Source organism: Danio rerio, chromosome 25, assembly GCF_052040795.2.
Source record: "Danio rerio strain M-AB ecotype USA chromosome 25, GRCz13ab, whole genome shotgun sequence".
Taxonomy (NCBI): domain Eukaryota; kingdom Metazoa; phylum Chordata; class Actinopteri; order Cypriniformes; family Danionidae; genus Danio; species Danio rerio.
The window spans coordinates 1,146,184-1,168,597 of NC_141045.1; the positions used below are offsets into that span (position 1 = coordinate 1,146,184).

At 40.3% G+C, this 22,414-nt stretch overlaps 1 protein-coding gene across 1 annotated transcript in view; it reads right to left on the reverse strand.

Annotated features, from left to right (window-relative positions):
• nell2a (neural EGFL like 2a) overlaps nt 1-22,414 on the reverse strand; it is a 134,496-nt gene that overhangs the window by 98,756 nt on the left and 13,326 nt on the right. The window contains 2 exon segments of the mRNA NM_001080075.3: nt 1,138-1,311; nt 14,564-14,714. Of these exon segments, the coding sequence (NP_001073544.2) occupies nt 1,138-1,311; nt 14,564-14,714 (325 nt within the window).

The following is a 22,414-nucleotide window of genomic DNA, read 5'->3' on the forward strand; positions in this document are numbered from 1 at the left end:
CGTTTGGGAAACAGTGCGGAGACTTCACTTTCAACCCAGGCTCATTCTGAAAACGTACCTCTGTAAACATTTCTGAAGACTGCGAAACACATCCTGAGGGGTACGCTTTTTTTTTTTTGCAATTTTTGTTTTTGCGAATCCACCAGAGGGCGCTGTGTACACTTGTTTTTTTCCTCAGATTTCTCTCACAAGTGCTATTCACGCCTGCTGTTCACCCGTGTTTGACTGACCAATCGACTGACCCACCCTCCTCCTTCCCTAAACCCAACCAATTGTGTTGACTGACCTGCCCACCCACTTCTCTAGACCCAACCAACAATATTCAAAAGCAATCCAGAAAAAGAAAAGCCCTCGTCTGATTTTTACCACATTTTACCACACTCTCACCCTGTTATTTACTTGTTTATTTCATTTTTTGGATTATGTTTTTGTCTTAGCTGCTTTCTAGAACCGCTTTCACCAGACTCGAAGCCTGTTGTCATGGTCAACTCCTCTCTGCTCCTCGTACATGACGAACTGCTGGGACAAATTGGCAACAGCGGGAAAGCCGTCTATAAGGAGGTGAGCGGTCAGCTGATAAGCGAGTAAAGGAACGGCGTCATACCGCCCCATAGCATTCATTCAAAAAATTACATGCAGCCATATGTACCTCTGGCGATATAACGTCTCCAGAAACGTCTACAGGGCTACGCTTTCTGAATGAGCCGTGTTTACTGCTGCAAAATATTATAAATGTTTCTTAAATTAACATATATCGTGTTCAAAGGGAAAAAAGCTGTAGTTTTTTACTTAAAATGAACATATTTTAGAGGAGTAATCACAATATTGGCGGTTCATTCCGCTGTGGAGACCCCTGATGAATTAATGTTACTAAGCTGAAGAAAAATGAATAAATAAATAATCACAATACTGTAAAACCCTGATATTTTATTCAAGTTTATCATACTGTCAAAATCCTATACCAGCACATGCCTAGTTGCTCATGCAGTGTGTGTGTGTGTGTGTGTGTGTGTGTGTGTGTGTGTGTGTGTGTGTGTGTGTGTGTGTGTGTGTGTGTGTGTGTGTGTGTGTATGTCTGGTGTGTCTGTGTATGTATGTGTGTGTGTGTGTGTATGTATGTGTGAGTGTGTGTCTTACCTGTTGCAGTCCACATAGAGTGTGAGGTGCGCTGCGCTGATGGAGACGGAGACTCTGTGCCACTGCTCGTCTGCCAGTGTGAAGGGGAAAATCTCAGTGTGTGTCTGCTGGAGACCCGTCCGGAAGTGGAGACGCACCTCGCTCTTCTGCCCACTGCTCTCCAGCTCCAGCAGCCTGCACACACAGGTATGTTTCTGTGAATTGTGGGGACATTCCAGAGTTTTTATATATCAACCCTATGCCTAAAACACAACACTCACAGGAAACTGCACTTTTACTTTCTGATAAACCGACTGTGTGTGATTTGTACGCTTTTTGATTAATGGGGTCATCAGCAGTGTCCTCAGAATTCACCTTCCCCTGTAATACATGTGTCGTTACACTCATATGTGTCCTAATATGTCATAAACACACACACACACACACACACACACACACACACAGTAGATCACCTCGGGGACTGCAGGTGACCTACTTTTTCTGATCATGCTGAAGGTTGTCACTTATAGCCCACATGAAGAGATACTATGGTAATTGACAGTAAATGCTGTATTGTGTTTGAGCTGTGCTGTAGTAAAGTGTATTCTGTTTTATATATTAGAGTCTTTCAAACTCTGTTGCTGCATACTGCAGTACTAACTATGGTGAACTGATAAACTCATCAATACTGAAGTACACTATAGTTTTTCACTAAAGTTGAACACTACCGTTGTGTTACCATAGTAACTATAGAATTACCAGATCATGTTAATTACTGTACTTGTTGTGTTACCATAGCAACTGTAGTCACCACAATGTATCAATTACTGTAATGGTTGTGTTACCATAGCAACTGTAGAATTACCAGATCATGTTAATTACTGTACTTGTTGTGTTACCATAGCAACTGTAGTCACCACAATGTATCAATTACTGTAGTTGTGTTACCATAGCAACTGTAGAATTACCAGATCATGTTAATTACTGTACTTGTTGTGTTACCATAGCAACTGTAGAATTACCAGATCATGTTAATTACTGTACTTGTTGTGTTACCATAGCAACTGTAGTGACCACAACATATCAATTACTGTAGTTGTGTTACCATAGCAACTGTAGAATTACCACATCAGATTAATGACTGTAGTTGTTGTGTTACCATAGCAACTGTAGAATCACCACAACAGATCAATTACTGTAGTTGTGTAACCATAGCAACTGCAGAATTACCACATCAGATTAATGACTATACTTGTTGTGTTACCATAGCAACTGTAGAATCACCACAAACAGATCAATTACTGTAGTTGTGTTACCATAGCAACTGTAGAATTACCACATCAGATTAATGACTATAGTTTTTGTTACCATAGCAACTGTAGAATCACCACAACAGATCAATTACTGTAGTTGTGTTACCATAGCAACTGTAGAATTACCACATCAGATTAATGACTATAGTTTTTGTTACCATAGCAACTGTAGAATCACCACAACAGATCAATTACTGTAGTTGTGTTACCATAGCAACTATAGAATCACCACAATGTATCAATTACTGTAGTTGTCGTGTTACCATAGCAACTGCAGAATTACCACTATAGATTAATTACAATACTTGTTGTGTTACCATAGCAACTGTAGAATTACCACTTCATATTAATCACTATACTTGTTGTGTTACCATAGCAACTGTAGAATCACTACTTCAGGTAATTACAATACTTGTCAGCGGTAGATTAATTCAAGTGCGTTACAATAGTATGGTTCAAAAACACTGTAGTATTTACTATAATTTAATTTACTATACTAGAGTTGTCGCGATACCATTAATTCATCTTACGATACTATACGACCTGAAGTATCATGATACCAAGTAGTATTGCAACACTGAAATTCATGACTCAAATCATATAAAAATTGTCAGAAATGCTATATTTAACATGTTGTAATAGGTCTTGAATTTATAATAATTCCTAAGTTTGATTTATAGTTCATAAAATAAAGATACAAATTATACCAAATGGAATTACTTACAAAATTAGCTTTTTCCAACAAAATTAGGACATATGAAGTGGTCAAAATTGTTTAAATGTTTCCTGTTGCTATTTTGGGTTTCTTATCTATTTTTTTTTTTTGGTCTTATAACATAACCATCCAAAGTATTGAAAGTAATTTAGAATTAAAATGTTCTTTTTTAAGAGATTGTCTGTGTTTTTGTAGCTACTAAATCATATTGAGAGGAACAGAAATGACCTGATCCAGATGTGCGTTTGAAACATCAGAAAACATCAGAAAACTTGCAATCTTAAAGAGCACCACAGACTCTTCAAATAAAAAGGTCTATTGTTGCACAAATCTGAGCATTTTAATGACTCTTCCACATGCAACGTTATCTGTTGTAGTTCACACTTAGCTGATAATCAATAAAGCGTATTTGGCATGCTGTTCCGGGAAAGAGCCCTGAGTTAGTAATATCCTCGAGCCCGGGGCTCCCTCCCGTTAGAAGGGTGAAAGGGGAGTTCGAGCTCAGGTAAGTCTCGAGATCTCCCCTGCTTGTCGCCGTGTGAGAAGTGTAAACTAAGGTTGTCTTAGGTGACAATTTGGTTTAGTTGATTGCTATGGTTTATGTTTTTGAACGGTGGGAGGAAACCGGAGAACCCGGGGGAAACCCACACGAACACTGGGAGAACATGCAAACTCCGCACAGAAACACTAACCAGCCTGATAGGAGGTTGGACCAGCGGCGTTCTTGCTGTGAGGCAACAGTGCTAGCCGTAATGCTTCCGTAATCATCTAATGAGGCAGATTACGGAGCTAATGAGAAGCCAGCCGTGTTAATTATAAGCACATGATCCTCTCGAAATTAGTTTATGTATAAACCACACATAATGATTAATGACAGTACTACCGTTTACAAACTACAGTAGCACCGCCTGTATTTTGGAGCCATGGTATCGCGATACTACCATAGTACCGGTAAACTGTGCAACCCAATACTACACTTTTTACTATTGTTTATGTAGGAGAACTTTGCTTTAAACAGAAGTGTGTACTGATTGACCAGCAATGTTTGTCTTGAAACGTTAAATATTAGTTTTTGTGAAGAACAAATAAAAAACCATCTTTAAAAACAGACAAAATAATGTATTTAAATCTCATGTTCTTGTGTTATTTAATCATTATTTTTGGTCATGTTTGAGAAGTAATTCATCCTCAAGGTTTTTACCGTATCGTTCTCTCTTTTTAAAGCTGATATTACCTCTGTAATTGTATTAAATGCACTTCAGGTCGGCCTGACCCAGGAAATAGCCAGAAGTACTACATTTTAAGAGTTAATAAGAGCTGTGCTCTTCCAGCCCAATTAAGCAATGCTCTCAAATCTTCTCCAAATACCTTGGCAACCACATATCAACACCCCGGCAACCATCCCCTCCTGCATGCCATTAAAGCAGGCCAGTTTTGCACAGACAAGCAGCCCAAAAAGCACAACTATTCTTCATAATTTGCAGCTCCTGAACATGTCATTGACAGCAGAGGACACAGCGGGATCTCTGACCGTCACACACAGAAAGCAGAGTGCTGCATATTCTGCAGAATCCGCAAATACAGCGGGCCCAACACTCAGCCCTGTGGCACACCGTCGACAGGAGGCCCTCTTACAGCCGTCTGACTCCACAAACGTCCTCCATAACAATATCCCAGGAGACCTTCATCACCTGCTGACCAGAGCTGATTCTGAACAGCGAAGCCGACAGTCACGCATTTATATTAACATGGAACAAAAAGAAAAGTGTCTGACTAACGGCTCTTACCTCACAGACCTGCTGCTTTCCCCTTTTCTGTTTTGCTGGACGACGAAGATAAGTATTGTATTTTTTGACTGTGATTTGAACAAATCCAATTATCCAATCAAATTATTTCATTGTTTTTCTTTAAATTCACATGCAAAACGAGCTTTTCTTTGAATGTTCATGTCAGTGGCATTTTGATTGTAGAGATGTTTTATTATTTTCACCATTTTAATAATTTTAATGACTTGTTTTAGCACACATTCTGCTTTATATATTCAGATTTTTATATTATTGATGTTCACTAAGACTACACTCCCTGACAAAACTCTTGTCGACTATCTAAGTTTTAGGAACAACAAGTAATATCTGGACTTCTAGTGGATGATTGGGTGTCAGAAGTGTCTCTATGAAAGGTGAAGGCCTCTAGATTTTGCTGATTTGAGCTTAATAAAATCTGATCATGTCTTGATGTTGACTGATTTGATGAGGACAGTGCGGTCTGACTCTGCTCAGACTAAAGTGTCATCACTGAACAGAAATAATGTCCAGTATAGAATATAAAGTCCTGCTGCAGTGGAGACAGAATGAATATTGTGTCTGACTCCATCATGAGCTTGGAGGACTGCATCCAAACATCTCTGACATGACTCAAATCACTGATTAATAAAGTCTGAATCTGGAATGAAGAAGAAAGCCTTCAGCAGGATCCCAGAGTTCATCAAGAGTCTATGTGTTCATCTTCAACACCTCCTCCTCCATCTTACCCCAGACATGCTCATTAATGTTCATGTCTGGTGACTGGGCTGGCCAATCCTGGAGCAGCTTGAACTTCTTTGCTTTCAGGAGCTTTGATGTAGAGGCGGTCAGAAGATTCTGACGGTATGATAACCTTTGATAAAAATATCACAGCTTCATGGTATTGTGATTACTGCTCTAAAATCTGTTCTTTTAATTGTCTGGGTAAAAGACAAAAGCTTTTTTCCTATTTGAACACAAAAGATTTGATTTTGAGAAGCATTTAAAATATTTTGGAGCAGTAACAGGGTTTCTACAGGTTTCATCAAGTCAGATTTAATACTTTTTAAGACCTTTTTAAGACTATAATGAATAAAATGTCAAGATTTCACCAGGCTAAACCCTAAAGATTTTTAATGGCCAAGTTAAAACCGTAAAAAGCATATAAAAACAAATAAGATGATTAAACCATATTAATAAGCAAACATTCATTCATTCATTCATTTTCTGCTGCTTTTCCGGGGCCGGGTCGCGGGGGCAGCAGTCTTAGGAGAGAACCCCAGACTTCCCTCTCCCCAGACACTTCCTCCAGCTCCTCCGGGGGGATCCTGAGGCGTTCCCAGGCCAGCCGAGAGACATAGTCCCTCCAGCGTGTCCTGGGTCTTCCCAGAGGCCTTCTCCCAGTGAGAAACATGCCTGAAACACCTCCCTAGGAAGGCGTCCAGGAGGCATCCAAAACAGATGCCCGAGCCACCTCAGCTGACTTCTCTGGATGTGGAGGAGCAGCGGCTCTACTCAGAGCTCCTCCTTTAAGTCAGAGCTCCTCACCCTATCCATACGAGTGTGCCCTGCCACCCTTTGAAGGAATCTCATTTCAGCCGCTTGTATCTGAGATCTTGTCCTTTCAGTCATGACCTAAAGCTCATGCCCATAGGTGAGAGTAGGAACGTAGACTGACCATTAAATCTAGAGCTTTGGCTTTCAGCTCAGCTCCTTCTTCACCACAAAGGATCGCTACATCAACCGCATTACTGCAGCCGCTGCACCAATCCGCCTGTCAATCTCATGCTCCATCCTTCCCTCACTCCTGAACAAAACCCCAAGATATTTGAACTCCTCCACCTGGTGTAAGGACTTTCCTCCAACCTGGAGATGGCAGACCACCTTTTCCCGGTGGAGCACCATGGCCTCGTACTTGGAGGTGCTGATTCTCATCACAGCCGCATCACAATCGGCAGCAAACCGCCTCAGTGCATGCTGAAGGTCCATGTTCGATGAAGCCAAGTAAATAAGTAAACAGAGTTAATAAATACATGTTTGTCCAAACTTTTATTGAAGTATATTGTGAGTAATTGGATGGGTGTTGGCCCAATTGGGCTTTAAGTGGAAAATGAAGACCCGTTTAAAATGATTTAAGACCTACAACACAATATTTCAGCAGAATTAAGACTTTATTTAATTTTTTAAGACCCTGCAGACACCCTGAGTGAATCTTACATTACACCTTAGGAGCAGTATAGAAGAAAATGTTGGCGGTTTTAAAGCCTTGACTTTTCCAAACCGCTGGATACCTTGAAAACGGAGTGCTATCCTGCTGGGGAATTGTCCCTCTCCTGTGGTTTGTAATGTAATGGGCAGCACAGATGTCTTGATACCTCAGGCTGTTGATGTTGTAGATCTCTTGCACGCCCCCATACTGAATGAACCCCAAACCATGACTTCTCCTTCACCAAACTTGACTGATTTCTATGTGAATCTTGGTCCATGCTGGTTCCAGTTGGTTTTCTGCAGTATTGGTGATGATTGGGATGCGGATAAGCAGATGATCTATCAGAGAAATCCACTTTCTGACACTTTCACACATCATCAACTAGAAGACCAGTTACTATCTGCTGCTCTGACAACTGGAATCCACCACAAGACTCTTGTCAGGTAGTGTACATATACTTCATATTTAGCTTTCGACAGATTGATGTGTTTCTATTATATTTCAGTTCAGTTTAAACCGCAAACTCCAAAAGCTGAAATACCACTGTGCTTCACGGTCTTCCATTGAAGATTTACCCGGAGGTGAAATGTTAATGGAGAAAAAGCTGACAAAAGTAACCCTGCGCAGTTTATTTCCTCCTTCACACAAAACCTCCTCACGCATGAGAGCGTTATCGTTCGAGAGAAGCCAATTACAGATGCGCAGCTTCTCATTTATCCACAAACAGGCCTGTAATGAGTTCTTGCGCTCTCCCAGAGAAAGCCGACATCGATAACAGAGCCCAAAACTCGCCGTACGGGGAATTAACATCTCTCACAAGACCTGGGCTATACACTGGCTCCAATAAACACAGTTCAACGAGCAGGATTACAGGCAGGACGGCAGAGAAGCCCGTATCAGCAGATCCTCGAGACAGAAAACACTTGACCTGCGACCCCTAAAACACCTGCAGACTCCGAAATGCATCCCGATTACAAAAAAAAGAGGTGTTTTCAGGGTGAATTCAGAGCACGGCTGGAAAGAAAGTGGAGTTTAACAGACAGTTTGCACTTGTGTCAACGTTTGATCAGTTCCTTGTATATGCGATCCTATTGTCAACATTAGGATGTAAACAACAGCATGGATTACACTGTTAATGTACTACTGAATATGCAGTTCTGCCTGTCTATGTTGTCTTAACTACAGGAAACTGTGTACGTTTTGTTGTACGTTTCAGATGACAAATCCACTAGAGGGCGCTGTCTACTATTTTCGAATCTGGAATACGTTACTTAGGCTACATTTGTTGTACGTTTCAGATGACAAATCCACTAGAGGGCGCTGTCTACTATTTTCGAATCTGGAATACATTACTTAGGCTACATTTGTTGTACGTTTCGGATGACAAATCCACTAGAGGGCGCTGTCTACTATTTTTCCGAATCTGGAATACGTTACTTAGGCTACATTTGTTGTACGTTTCAGATTTCAAATCCACTAGAGGGCGCTGTCTACTATTTTTCCGAATCTGGAATACGTTACTTAGGCTACATTTGTTGTACGTTTCAGATTTCAAATCCACTAGAGGGCGCTGTCTACTATTTTCGAATCTGGAATACGTTACTTAGGCTACATTTGTTGTACGTTTCGGATGACAAATCCACTAGAGGGCGCTGTCTACTATTTTCGAATCTGGAATATGTTACTTAGGCTACATTTGTTGTACGTTTCAGATGACAAATCCACTAGAGGGCGCTGTCTACTATTTTCGAATCTGGAATACGTTACTTAGGCTACATATGTTGTCCGTTTCAGATGTATATTCACTAGAGGGCGCGGTTGACATTTTTTTTTATCTGAAATACATTACCTGGAATACGTTTGTTGTACATTTCAGATGTAATATCAACTAGAGGGCGCTGTCCACATTTTTGCGAATCTAAAAAGGATTTATTTTGTTGTACGTTTCAGATACAAATCCACGAGAGGGCGCTGTCCAAGTTTTTGGGGACTGAAATATGTTACTTAGGGTACATGTTGTACGCTTCAGATATCAAATTCATAAGATGGTGATGTTTGCATTTGTGCAAATTTGAAATACATTACTTAGGGTAGATTTTGTTTTACTTTTCCAATCCAAATCCACTAGAGGGCGTTGGGTACATTTTGCATATCTTAAATACGCTGTCTAGGTTTGCTTTCCACATGACAAATCAACTGGAGGGAACTTTCCAAATTTTTTGCAAATCTTCAATCCAAATTAATTTATATACATTTTCCAGTACATTTCAAATGACACATCCACTAGAGGGCGCTGTCTACGTTTTTGTAAATCTGAGGTATGTTATTTAGGGAATGTTTTGTTGTGTATCAAATCCACTAGATGGTGCTGTCTACATTTGTGTGAATTTGAAATTCGTTACTCACAGTGTGTTTTGTTGTACATTTCAGAAACACCTTCATTTTGTGCACGTTCATAGCAAGGCGGGGCTTGTCATACAGATCACCTAGCAAACTACTGACCTAAACCGTTCGCTAACATATTCACTTACAAATCATAGACTCGTTGCGTTATTTTTAAATAGGAGTGCATGACTTAAATGCATAATTTGACGAAAACAAATCCCTGTAAAAAGAAAACAAAAGCTGTTTGCTTCACGATGCACCTAAACAAAGCTACTGAAAACTGATTATTAGCATCAGCATGGCCTCTGTGTGAGTCTTTACGGGTATAATAAAGCATGTACAGAATATTTGACGTTTGGTTATTTTACCTCTAAACTGCAGTCAAACATATGTTGAAGTTTGTATCTCCAATGATTCTGTTGTATTTAAACCCACCATAAAAATACAACGATTATTTATAATGCTAGAAAAATGCCAGATTATTTGAAATGAGCTTCGCTGCTCCATTCTGGGAGTGCTGTTTCGCGGCTGCAAGAAAATAAACCCTTAAAAAAAAAGAACATCCGTCTAGCTTGTAAGCCATCGAAACTTCAAGCCGTCTTGAGTGATTGTAAAGGCCTTGTCAAGTCAACAAAGACTGTCTAAAAAGCCGCAGTTATATAAATGAGTGAGTGACATGAATTCATTAGAGGATTGACAGCCTGAGAGTGTTTCTGGCCACTTTTCTAGACCCGTCATCTGCCTGACTCTGTTTACAGACTCCGCTGTCACACAGACAGATGTGATTTCTCTATTTCACGGAGATTATTTCATGTGTGCTCTTCCTAAAAAAAGAGAGAGAGAGAGAGAGAGAGGGAGTTATTTTTAGCCAGTTTCTCTCCATCACTGACAGTAATGCACTCGCAATGAGAAAACATCCATTTCCTATAGCGCTTGAATTCCCTGTGCAGCAGTTTTTCCTAACGGAAAGCAACTTTATATTAAGTTTTTGCAAACTTATTTGTGCGATGAAGGCGAGCCGTGGATGTTTAAATAGTCTTTATGGAGAGAGAGTGCTTTATTTCTGCTGAGTGCTGCTCTTAGACTCGACTCGGAGAGGAAAAACTTGTAATCAGTCTTCGGGGATTTGCGGATGTGGACACGGCACAGAGAAACAGTTAATGATGAGCTGAACGGACACAAAAACCAACACCGAGTCCACCGCAGATCGCCGGTCAAGCGCTAAAAATATTGCACTGGATGAACATCTCCGGGGAAAACCTTTTCTTCATTCCCTCCATTGTCCAGTTGTCTCCAACACACGACAGCAAATTCAGAAAGCGCAAGCAGTTTTACTTGAACTGAACAATCTTTGCTTCCAGCGCATTAAAAAATAGGTCACAGGTCTGACTAGGGGGCTCGATAGTACATAAATTAGTGGAAATATATGCAAATTACACATATGACACGCAAGACCATGTTTGAACTTTACATATCTAAAATACATGTCCTATATTCAACATATATATCAAAATATTGCAGCCTTTTGGTATATTTGATTAGGGCTGGGCGGCTCAGTGGTTAGCACTGTGGCCTCACAGCACAATGTTTGTTTAATTCCCCTTATACGCGATCCTATTGTTAATACTAGGATGTAAACAACAGCATTGATTGCACTTTTAATGTTCTATTAATCACGCAGTTCTGCCTGTTTATGTTGTCTAAACCCCGAGAAACAGTCTGTTTTGCTGTACATTTCAGATGTCAAGTCCACTAGAGGGCGCTGTCTACATTTTTTAAATTCTGAAATGTGTGTGTGAATGTGTGTATGGGTTTTCTCAGTACTGGGTTGCAGCTGGAAGGGCATCCGCAGTGTAAAACATATTCTGGAATAGTTGGCGGTTCATTCCGCTGGAAGCCGAAGGAAAATGAATGAATGAATTAATGATTAGGGCTTCAGATCGTTTTAGCATTGTTATCGTAATGTGTGCGTCTGCAATAGTCACACTTGCAATATATTAGCTATGATGTTGCTGTATATATGTGTTCATATGGCTGTGCCTGGATAAGGCTATATATACACTCACTGGCCACTTTATTAGGTACACCTGTCTAGCTGCTTGTTAACGCAGATTTCTAATCAGCCAATTACATGGCAGCAGCTCACTGCATTTAGGCATGTAGACATGATCGAGATGAGGTTCAAAGCGAGCATCAGAATGAGGAAGAAAGGGGATTTAAGAGACTTTGAACGTGGCATGATTGTTGCTGCCAGACGGGCTGCTCTGAGTATTTCAGAAACTGCTGATCTACTGAGACTTTCACGCACTACCATCTCTAGGGTTTACAGTGAATGGTCCGACAAAGAGGAAATATCCAGTGAGCGGCAGTTCTGTGGGCGCAAATGCCTTGTTGATGAGGCCAGAGGTCAGAGGAGAATGGCCAGACTGGTTCCAGCTGATAGAAAGGCAACAGGAACTCAAATAAGCACTCGCTACAACCGAGCTCTGCAGAAGAGCATCTCTGAACACACAACACGTCCAACCTTGAGGCGGATGGGCTACAGCAGCAGAAGAGCACACCGGGTGCCGCTCCTGTCAGCTAAGAACAGGAAACTGAGGCTACAATTCACACAGACTCACCAAAACTGGACAATAGAAGATTGGAGAAACGTTGCTGCTCTGATGAGTCTCCATTTCTGCTCACACATTCAGATGCTCGGCTCACAATTTGGCCTCAACAACATGAAAGCATGGATCATCCTGCCTTGTATCAGCGGTTCAGGCTGGTGGTGGTGGTGTAATGGTGTGGGGGAGATTTTCTTTGGGTCCATTAGTACCAATTGAGCATCAACGCCACAGCCTACCTGAGTATTGCTGCTGACCATGTCCATCCCTTTATGAGCACAGTGTCTCCATCTTCTGATGGCTACTTCCAGCAGGATAACGCAGCATGTCATAAAGCTCAATCATCTCAGACTGCTGAACATGACGATGAGTTCACTGTACTCAAATGGCCTCCACAGTCACCAGAGCTCAATCCAATAGAGCAGCTTTGGGATGTGGTGGAACGGGAGATTGGCATCATGGATGTGCAGCCGACAAATCTGCAGCAACTGTGTGATGCTATCATGTCAACATAGAGCAAAATCTCTGAGGAATATTTCCAGTAGCTTGTTGAATCTCTGACACCAAGGATTAAGGCAGTTCTGAAGGCAAAAGGGGTCCGACCCAGTACTAGTGATGTGTACCTAATAAAGTGGCCAGTGAGTGTTTTTGAAAATATATGTCAATATTTGTAAATCAAATTGTTGAACAAAATGTAAACAGCTAGTTTCCACACATATGACATGTAAAAGTCCAACATGACATTTTCTCCTGTATGTCATATGTAATTTGCATATATTTCCATGTATTTGTTTTCTATATAGAGCACTTCTATCCAATGTAAATTACACATAAGTGTAAAACAAGCACCACTAATTAATACCTAACTGAAGCGTGTAATTAGACCTAGTATGTAGATAAACGTGTGGCTCAGAGCTGTGTGTGTGTGTGTGTGTGTGTGTGTGTGTGTGTGTGTGTGTGTGTGTGTGTGTGTGTGTGTTTTTCTAATCTCCTGGGTATTACAGCTATAATTAGGGGTGCTTGCTAAGTCAAGCATCACTAGTACTGTTGCTTATTATTAATTAGCATTAGTGACATGAACAAACAATAAAGATCAGCGTCTAACTAGTCCTGCTTATGTTGCAGGAGATGCCCAAACAGGAGTATGGAGAAATCACCTAATAACACCCTATTATTATGCAGAAATATGCCCTATTAATAATCAGGAATACCCTAGCAACCATTTATAGGTGCCCAAACAGACACTTAGCTACAACCTAACAACCCCATAGAAGCATATACTGTATAGCAACAAACAAGCAATACCCTAGCAACATCCAACATACAGTGACTTAGCAATTACATGTTGATAATCTAGAAAATAATAGCCTTGATCCAGAACATCCAACACCACAGTAATGTCCTGTCAGCCATCCACCCTAGCAACCACTTAGCAACACCCTAGCAACCATCCTGAGCACAATATAAAGCTCATAGCAATGTCCAAGCAAACATGCTGAATATACTAGAAACTAATGAAACAATCAAGCTGGCTACATGCTTATTACAACACAACATAGCAACACCCTGGCAACCACCAACAACGGCCCAACAACATGCTGACTACCATTCAGCAATGCTCTGGCAACCAACCAGTGCAGCACAGCAACACCCTGGCAACCCAGCAACATGCCAACATCTCTGGCTGCCGCCCACAGAAACATAGCAACAAAGTAGCAAGGTGAACAATCACATAGCAACGCCCTGGCAACCACTCAATGCAACATAGCAACACCCTGGCAACCACCCACAGCATGAAAAGCCAAAATAATTTCTGTGTGTGTGTGTGTGTGAGTGAATTCATGTGGGTGTGTGTGTGTGTGTGTGTGTGAGTGTGTGTATGTGTGTGTGTGTGTGTGTGTGTGTGTGTGTGTGTGTGTGTGTGTGTGTGTGTGTGTGTGTGTGTGTGTGTGTGTGTGTGTGTGTGTGTGTGTGTGAGTGTGTGTGTGTGTATGTATGTGTGAGTGAATTCATGTGCAGTGTATGTGTGGTTGTGAGTGTGTTTATGTGTATGTCAATATGTGTATGCGTGTTTGTGTGTGTGTGTGTGTGTGTGTGTGTGTGTGTGTGTGTTCTGCATGGTGAATGTTTGTGTGTGGTGAATGACTCATGAGTGTGTATATTTGAGTGTGTTGTGTGTGTAGTGTATCTATGGGTCAATTTTTTTTATATGCATGTGTGTGTGTGTAAGTGTGTGAGCAATTGTGAGTGTGTGTATGGGTGTGTGTTTGTGTGAGGGTGTGAGTGTCAGTAGTGAATGTGTGTGTGTTATGTTTTTTTAGTGTGTGCGTCTGTGTTCTGACCTGTTTTCTCCATGTTGTGTGTGTGTGTGTGTTCTCTTGTGTGATTATGTGTGCGCGTGTGCTTATCAGTGTGTGTGTGTGTGTGTGTGTTCTGACCTGTGTTCTCCGTGATGGATGGACAGAATGACTCCAGAGTTGAGTTTGTCCTGTTTGAGTGTGAGGGCGATGCTGAACTCTGTCTTTCCTCTGAGTTTCTGCAGCATGTGTCCTGCGGCGGCGTCAGGGACTCTCACACTGCGGGACGAGCCTGCGGGAGCGCCACAATAACATCAGAAACACAGACACGACACTCATGAACTCGCTGATCCCTCACACACACCCCTCACCACTGCTGGAGGAGAGAGAGCCACACACACTGACCGACAGGTATCAGCAAACACAACACAATATAAACATCTGCATCTATTTCTAATTCCTGTTTACAGCAAATAACATCCTGCTTACTGTGTCCATCTATTTGCATATCCCTGATTATTATTATTTTTATATTATTATTATTATTCATTCATTCATTCATCGGCTTAGTCCCTTATTTATCACGGGTCACCACAGTGGAATGAACCGACATCCGTCAACTATTCCAGCATATGCTTTACACAGTGGATGCACTTCCAGCCACAACCCAGTAATGGGAGACACCCCATAAACAGTCATTCACACACACACTCATACACTATGCAGGGTTCAACACTAAGGATTTTTTCTACTGGTCTGATTGGGCCAGTGGTTTAGATTTTTACTTGCCCTGCCAAAATTTTCACTGGCCCCACCAAAAAAAAAAAAAAGAAAGTTAATAGCTATTTTTTTGCCACATATTTTAAATAATGTGTCAAAAATAAAGTCTGTGAAACTAGAATTTTAATACTTAAAAAAAATTGTAAATAAAAGTGTTATGCAAACAAAAAGAGCAATATGGAAAATGTGGAGGTATTTTATTGCGGTTTGAAATTATTTAACAAAGGGTGGCTGACTTGTCAAACTGTGCAACGTTTTTTTTTTTTTTTTCGTTGTTCACACGTAATTTTTTGCTTCCAAGCGATAGAAACAGATATTTTCTTTAAGCCTTAGAATTTGATGTTGCCGCCATGTTGCCATTTCTTCGCTGTACTGGTTGTTACCAGGTTACGAAAAAATATATAATTTTCAATCAGATAAGAGGAACCGGAAAGCAATATGGTGTTTACAACATCACAGAGAAGGTAGTGTTTAAAGACTTAAAAGCACAAACTTAAAATGCACGCAATTGATAAATAGTCACAGACAAATTAAATGTTAGTGACAAGGCAGCACTGTCCCAATCGGGCCAGTAATGATCCGGTCTACTGTCCCAAGTGTCTGTCACGCTGGCCCTGGGCCACCGGGCAGTCCTTATTGTTGAGCCCTGCTACGGCCAGTGTAGTTGATCAGTTCCCCTACAGCGCATGTGTTTGGACTGTGGGGGAAACCGGAGCACCCGGAGGAAACCCACACCAACACAGGGAGAACATGCAAACTCCACACAGAAACACCAACTGAACCAGCCGGGATTCAAACCATTGGCCTTCTTGCTGTGAGGCCACAGTGCTAACCACTGAGCCACCATGTCGCCCTTATTGTTATTATTATTATTATTATTATTATGAAGTATTAATGACAAGTGAAATATATAGATTAATTCACATACAGAAAAATAATGGAATACAGTTATGTAAACAATGCAAATCCCTGATTATTAATAGTGATTATCTCTGATAATCTCTGATTCTATTTAATTCCGCTTGTATATTATGTCCATAATAGATAATTCTGTAAATATTACCCAGTTGCACGGAAACTGTGCGCGCAGATTTCTGCATATTTGCAGCCCATCATTGAGCCCATCACAACTTATACCTGTATATCCTGCACTTGCTGCTAGTTAAACCTAAACTGTATTTCATTTCAAACTGCATTAACGGCTCATTGTAAATTATTCCTTACATAATATTGACATTTATATTGTTAACAAAATGTATATAAATATTAATAAATAATCATACATCAAATGTGTCACAATCACCAACGATCTAACCTTCATAGATCTCTGGAAAACATTCACATTTACATGAACTATACAATCCTGTCTCATTTGAACTACAAGTCGTGTCATGTAACACACACACACACCAGCTCCAAGTCTCCATCGATTAGACTCACACAGCTGATGCTGCTCAAAGACGGATTCATTCATTCATTTTCTTTTCGGCTTAGTCCCTTTATTAATCCGGCGTCGCCACAGCGGAATGAACCGCCAACTTATCCAGCACATTTTTACGCAGTGGATGCCCTTCCAGCCGCAGCCCATCTCTGGGAAACATCCACACACACACTCACTCACACGCTACGGACAATTTTAGCTTTGCCAATTTACCTGTACCACATGTGTTTGGACTGTGGGGGAAACCAGAGCACCCGGAGGAAACCCACGCGAACGCAGAGAGAACATGCAAACTCCACACAGAAACACCAACTGACCCAGCCGAGGCTCGAACCAGCAATCTTTTTGCTGTGAGGCGACAGCGCTACCTACTGCGCCACTTCGTCGCCAAGACAATACTGATTGTGAACATGATGCGTTTTCCTTGCCTAGCCTTCCGTGTTTGACACTAGCTTTGTTTTGTTTGTTTACACTGCTTGCTGCCTGCCTTTTGACCATCCGCCTGTTTTTGACCACGACTCTGGATTTCCTGTATACATGGGTTTTCCCCTGTGTTGACCGCTGCTTGCCTGACCGATCTGTTTAATAAACCTGCGTTTGGATCCGCACCTCCCGTGCCAGTGTACACTTCACATTACATAGCTAGAAACCGATGTCACTAGCAAACATAAATATTTTACATTTTGAGTCTAATTTTGATTATTTCATTTATTTATATTTATATTTCTTTATATTTTCAATATTTTACAGTAAATATAATGTATTAATTTAATACGGCAAAAAGCTATATAATAGTTGCTAATAATACAAAAGTAATAATATCTAAATGCATAATATACACTACACGTATACACATTTATGTATACTAAAATATTCAACAATATAAAATGTAAACATTCACACTAATACTGTATATAAGACAAATTTAGGATTGTTAATGAAATGTCTATTAATGAAAATCAATTCTAATTGAATTACAATTAAATAAATCTAGGGTGACACGGTGGCTCAGTGGTTAGCACTGTGGCCTCACAGCAAGAAGGCTGCTGGTTTGAGTCCCGGCTGGGTCAGTTGGTGTTTCTGTGTGGAGTTTGCATGTTCTCCTCATGTTGGTGTGGGTTTCCTCCACAGTCCAAACACATGCGCTATAGGGGATTTGATGAACTAAACAGGCCGTAGTGTATGAGAGTGTGTGTGAATGAGCGTGAATGTGTTCCCAGTACTGGGCTGCAGCTGGAAGTGCATCCGCTGTGTAAAACATATGCTGGAATAGTTGTCGGTTCATTACACTGTGGTGACCACTGATGAATAAAGAGACTAAGCTGAAGGAAAATGAATGTTTCTAAGTCTCCATTTGTTCTTAACACTGCAGTTGATATTGTTATAGTATAACGTTGCACTCTAATATAAAGGAATGGACCAGGGGTGTCCAAACTCAGTCCTGGAGGGCCGGTGTCCTGCCCAGAATGTTTCCAGTATCCCTAGTAAGAGCTTGATTAGCTAGCCAAGGTGTGTCTGATTGGGGTTGGAACTAAACTTTGCAGGACACCAATGCTCCAGGACTGAGTTTGGGCACCCCTGAAATAGACAGATTAAACATCAATCAAACAGCTGAAGTGGATCATTTGGTTGCATGTCTGGAGTTGCTTTATCTATGTTTATATCAAGCCAAAATCACATCCAAATATCAAGATGTTTCCCCAGAACACTTTCACACACCAAACACATCTCATTCCTGAAATAAACAGTAAAATGCTCCTCATAAAGAGCCATTCCCACATCCTCATCATCATCATCATCATCACCATCGCCAGTACTGAGCGGTTTGAAGTAATATCATGAAATGTGAATGTTTACGAGCAATCAGAGTGGATTATATGGAGGCCGATGACAGCATGAGTTATTGATGATCTGACAGACACACGACACACACACACACACACACACACACACTGAGTGAATGTGAAAGTGTGCGCTCGCTCTTTAATGGAGGCATCAATAAATGATCAGCTCCCTCAGAAGTGATCACATCACAGGCTACAGCGCTGAGGGACTCGCTGACACACTTACACAACTCAATGATGAACACACACTCGCTTCCGACAGCACAAAAAAAAACCCAATCGATCATCTAATTATCAATCACGCCAACCAATCGGGAACTTCCAGGATGACAAACACTTCATTGATCATGTATTATATATTACATTCATTCATTTTCCTCTGGCTTAGTCTCTTATTTTTCAAGGGTCACCACAGTGGAATGAACCGTCAACTGTTTCAGCATATGTTTTACACAGTGGATGCCTGTCCAGCTGCAACCCAGTCCTGGGAAGCACCCATACACACTCAATCACATACACATGGCCAGTTTAGTTCATCGATTCCCCTATAGTGCATGTGTTTGGACTGTGGGGGAAACCGGAGCATTCGGAGGAAACCCACGCCAACACGGGGAGAACATGCAAACTCCACACAGAAACGCCAACTGACCCAGCCGGGGCTCGAACCAGTGACCTTCTTGCTGTGAGGCGATCGTGCTACTCATTGCGCCATGGTGACACCCTAAATTCGATTCAGTCATATTTTTAGCGATTATGTTTTGCTTTCTAGCCGTATGACTCAAATCACATCTAAAAAATTGCATAGCTCATGTCCACTAGGTGGCGCTGTGGTGAAACTGAGCAGGCAACCTCATGTCATGGTTATCAAAACACACTAAATATAGCGTGAATACATTGATGCATTGTGAAGATATAGCCTTGTTGCATAAATGCAAATCTCATGTCCACTAGGTGGCGCTGTGGTGAAACTGAGCAGGCAACCTCAGGTCTTGGTTTTCAAAACAAACACCAAACATAGCGTGAATACATGGAAGCGTTGCGAAGATATAGGCTGGTCTCGCTCCTCATTCTGTTCTCTGTACTAGTCAGAGATTTTGAGCCTTGGATGAACTTTTGCTGAAAGTAAACGCTGATAAGCATGTTTATATCCGTCTTATTCACCATTAGAAGATCTTTCCAATTGGTTTTGCTCCAAAAGGACACTCTACATTCCTGCGATTGTTGCTCACGTCCTTCATACTGACTCACAAATCAACTCATGGTCAAATTCTGCAGCTTAACAGGTTTTAAAGCACAAAAGAAAGCCTGTAAATGAGATGGCAATGAGAATATATCAAGACTTTTATTCACTTCTCAGATTTATCAGATGTTTCACTTTAGAAAAACACTCAAACATGAATTCAAAACTCATCTTCAGTATGTTTGTCTTGTTTTGCAGTAATATGTAATACTGAGATGCAAATGTTACATATGATTTTAAGGTGAAATATCTGTACAGGAAAGCAAGAAAATTGCTTTTTGCTTTCATTTCACATTTATTTTAAGTTTTAGTAAATATTTTGTGAGCTTTTGGCATTTTTAAAGTAGTAAAATAAATTTCAAGTAATAGTTTTTTCTTAAATATTATGAACATAAGTAAGAAAAGTTTCCTTTTGAATTAAGCTTTTTTATTTGATTTCATTTCAAGCATAAGCAATCATTATAAGTGATCAAAATGATGTAAAAATTGTCTTGTTGAATCTGTAAAATCTAGTGGTTTTAAATGATAGTGGCAAATAATGAAGATTTTAAAGGACAATTAATGAGTGATCCTTAAGTTATTTAATATTCCTCCTAAAAATATGCCTGGCATGCATATTACGGAATATAATATATATATATATATATATATATATATATATATATATATATATATATATATATATATATATATATATAAACGGACAATTCGTGTGAATTTTGCCCAAACTGTTTAGATAATTTAAGCAAAACAGAAAAAATGCATATCTCGTGTCCACTAGGTGGCGCAGTGCTGAAACTGTGCCGGCAAATTCAGGCCACGGTTATCAAAACAAGCACCAAATTTTGTGTGAATACACTGAAATGTTGCGAAGACATAGCCATGGGCGTAAATCTGATTTAACAGTAGGGGGGACAATAAATATAAAATTTCTTTCGAGCATTTTTTTGAAGGGGACACAAATAATAGAGCTGAATTTTACTAATAAAGATGTCCTCGCAGTTAAAAATGGTTCCATTATGATTATTAGTATAGCATGGAGACTTCATCATTATTATTATTATTCTCAAAGTTTTTCTCAGGTTCAATGACAGCAAATTTTTCTTCAAAACTATTTCTTGCATTGCTTGTTGTGTTGTTTACAAGACTCCTGAAGCAGAATAAATGCAGGAAAATACATTTTCCATACTCATAATAAGTAACTTTAAAACGTTAAAATAACCAATCATATTGTAAATCAGTGAGCCTGTGAAATCTGCTAAACAGCCACAACTCAGAAAACATGAAAAAAATGTCACCCCCCAAAAGAATTGTCATTATCCCTTCAATATAGCACAACACCCTTACCTGACACTGTACACCTGACTGACCCTGCTCTGCCTGTTCCTCAATCATTTCTTTCTCCTTCTCCTGTGATTAATATTGTGACATTAGTATTTTCATAAGCACTCATTCTGAAAGCCAAATTGCTTAATATGTGAACTTTTTGTACTTGGCGTTTAGCTGCACTGAAAATTATTATGTCCATTTTCTCTGTCATTTTATCCAATACATGACACCAGGCAAGTTTATTTATACTGTAGCACATTTTATACACAATGGCAATTCAAAGTGCTGTACATAAAGAATGCAAAACTATCATAAAAATAATCACAACAATAAAAACAAAGAATTAAAAAAAGTCAACATTTTAATTTCAAATTATTTGAGTAGAACAGAATAGAAACTGATTATACAAAAATACAGTGGGGTTAGTGTGCACAGTGTAGCAGTGCTCATTTGGCAAATACACAACTAATAATATGCTAATTGAAATCGTTAATGTTAAGTTAACATTATGCCAAGTCGTCACAAATGAAACAATGCATGGGAAAGGGCTTTAGCGTTAGCAACAAGCTAACGCCAACTAGATAAGTTATTTTAATCAGCAGATTCATGGACAATTACATCCTTAATCAGCATTTTTTGCCGCAACTAATTTATGAAAGAGTCTGTGTTAACTACATTTAGAATCGCTTTAAGGTGGGTTAAAAACCCCCTCCTTTCTTACTTACTTGTAATCAACAGTAACTCAGCCGCAGCCGCACACATGAGTGAGCACAGAGTGGACCGAACTAATCTAAGGAAGGGGAGAGGGAATTTCTGTAATAGAACTTTCACCCATAGCTGTTGTGAATTAATAGAACAAAAACTCCCTTTAACATGAAAACATTCATTATATCGCATGTAGTTACGACATGATGTCAAAGTAAATTTGTTTTTGCTTAGATTAAATAATTCACACTATAATGTATGTTAATTTGATGCTTGAAACACTCTTTTAGTATTTTCATCTGCAGGATGATGATCAGAACCTCTAGTCGGGAAGTGACCTGTTCTCCGGAGTGTCCCGCGCCTCCTGCTCTCTCCGCAGGGAACGCTCTGATGGCTTTCAGGATCTCCTCGGATCAGCGTCTCCATAGAAACAGCGCTCCGGACGCTCCATCGCTCCCTCAGTAGGTCACTCTCTATCGACTCTTCACTACGGGACACCTGATCTCAGATCTGACAGAGTAACTGACCAGAACCCACCGCAGTATCACGCCTCCCAGTCCTTCTGAAGCTGCTGCTGCTGCTGTTATTATATTTAAAGGGCATCTCTTATGCAGAAATCCCTTTCATAAGGTGTTGTGTGTCAGAAGTGTGTG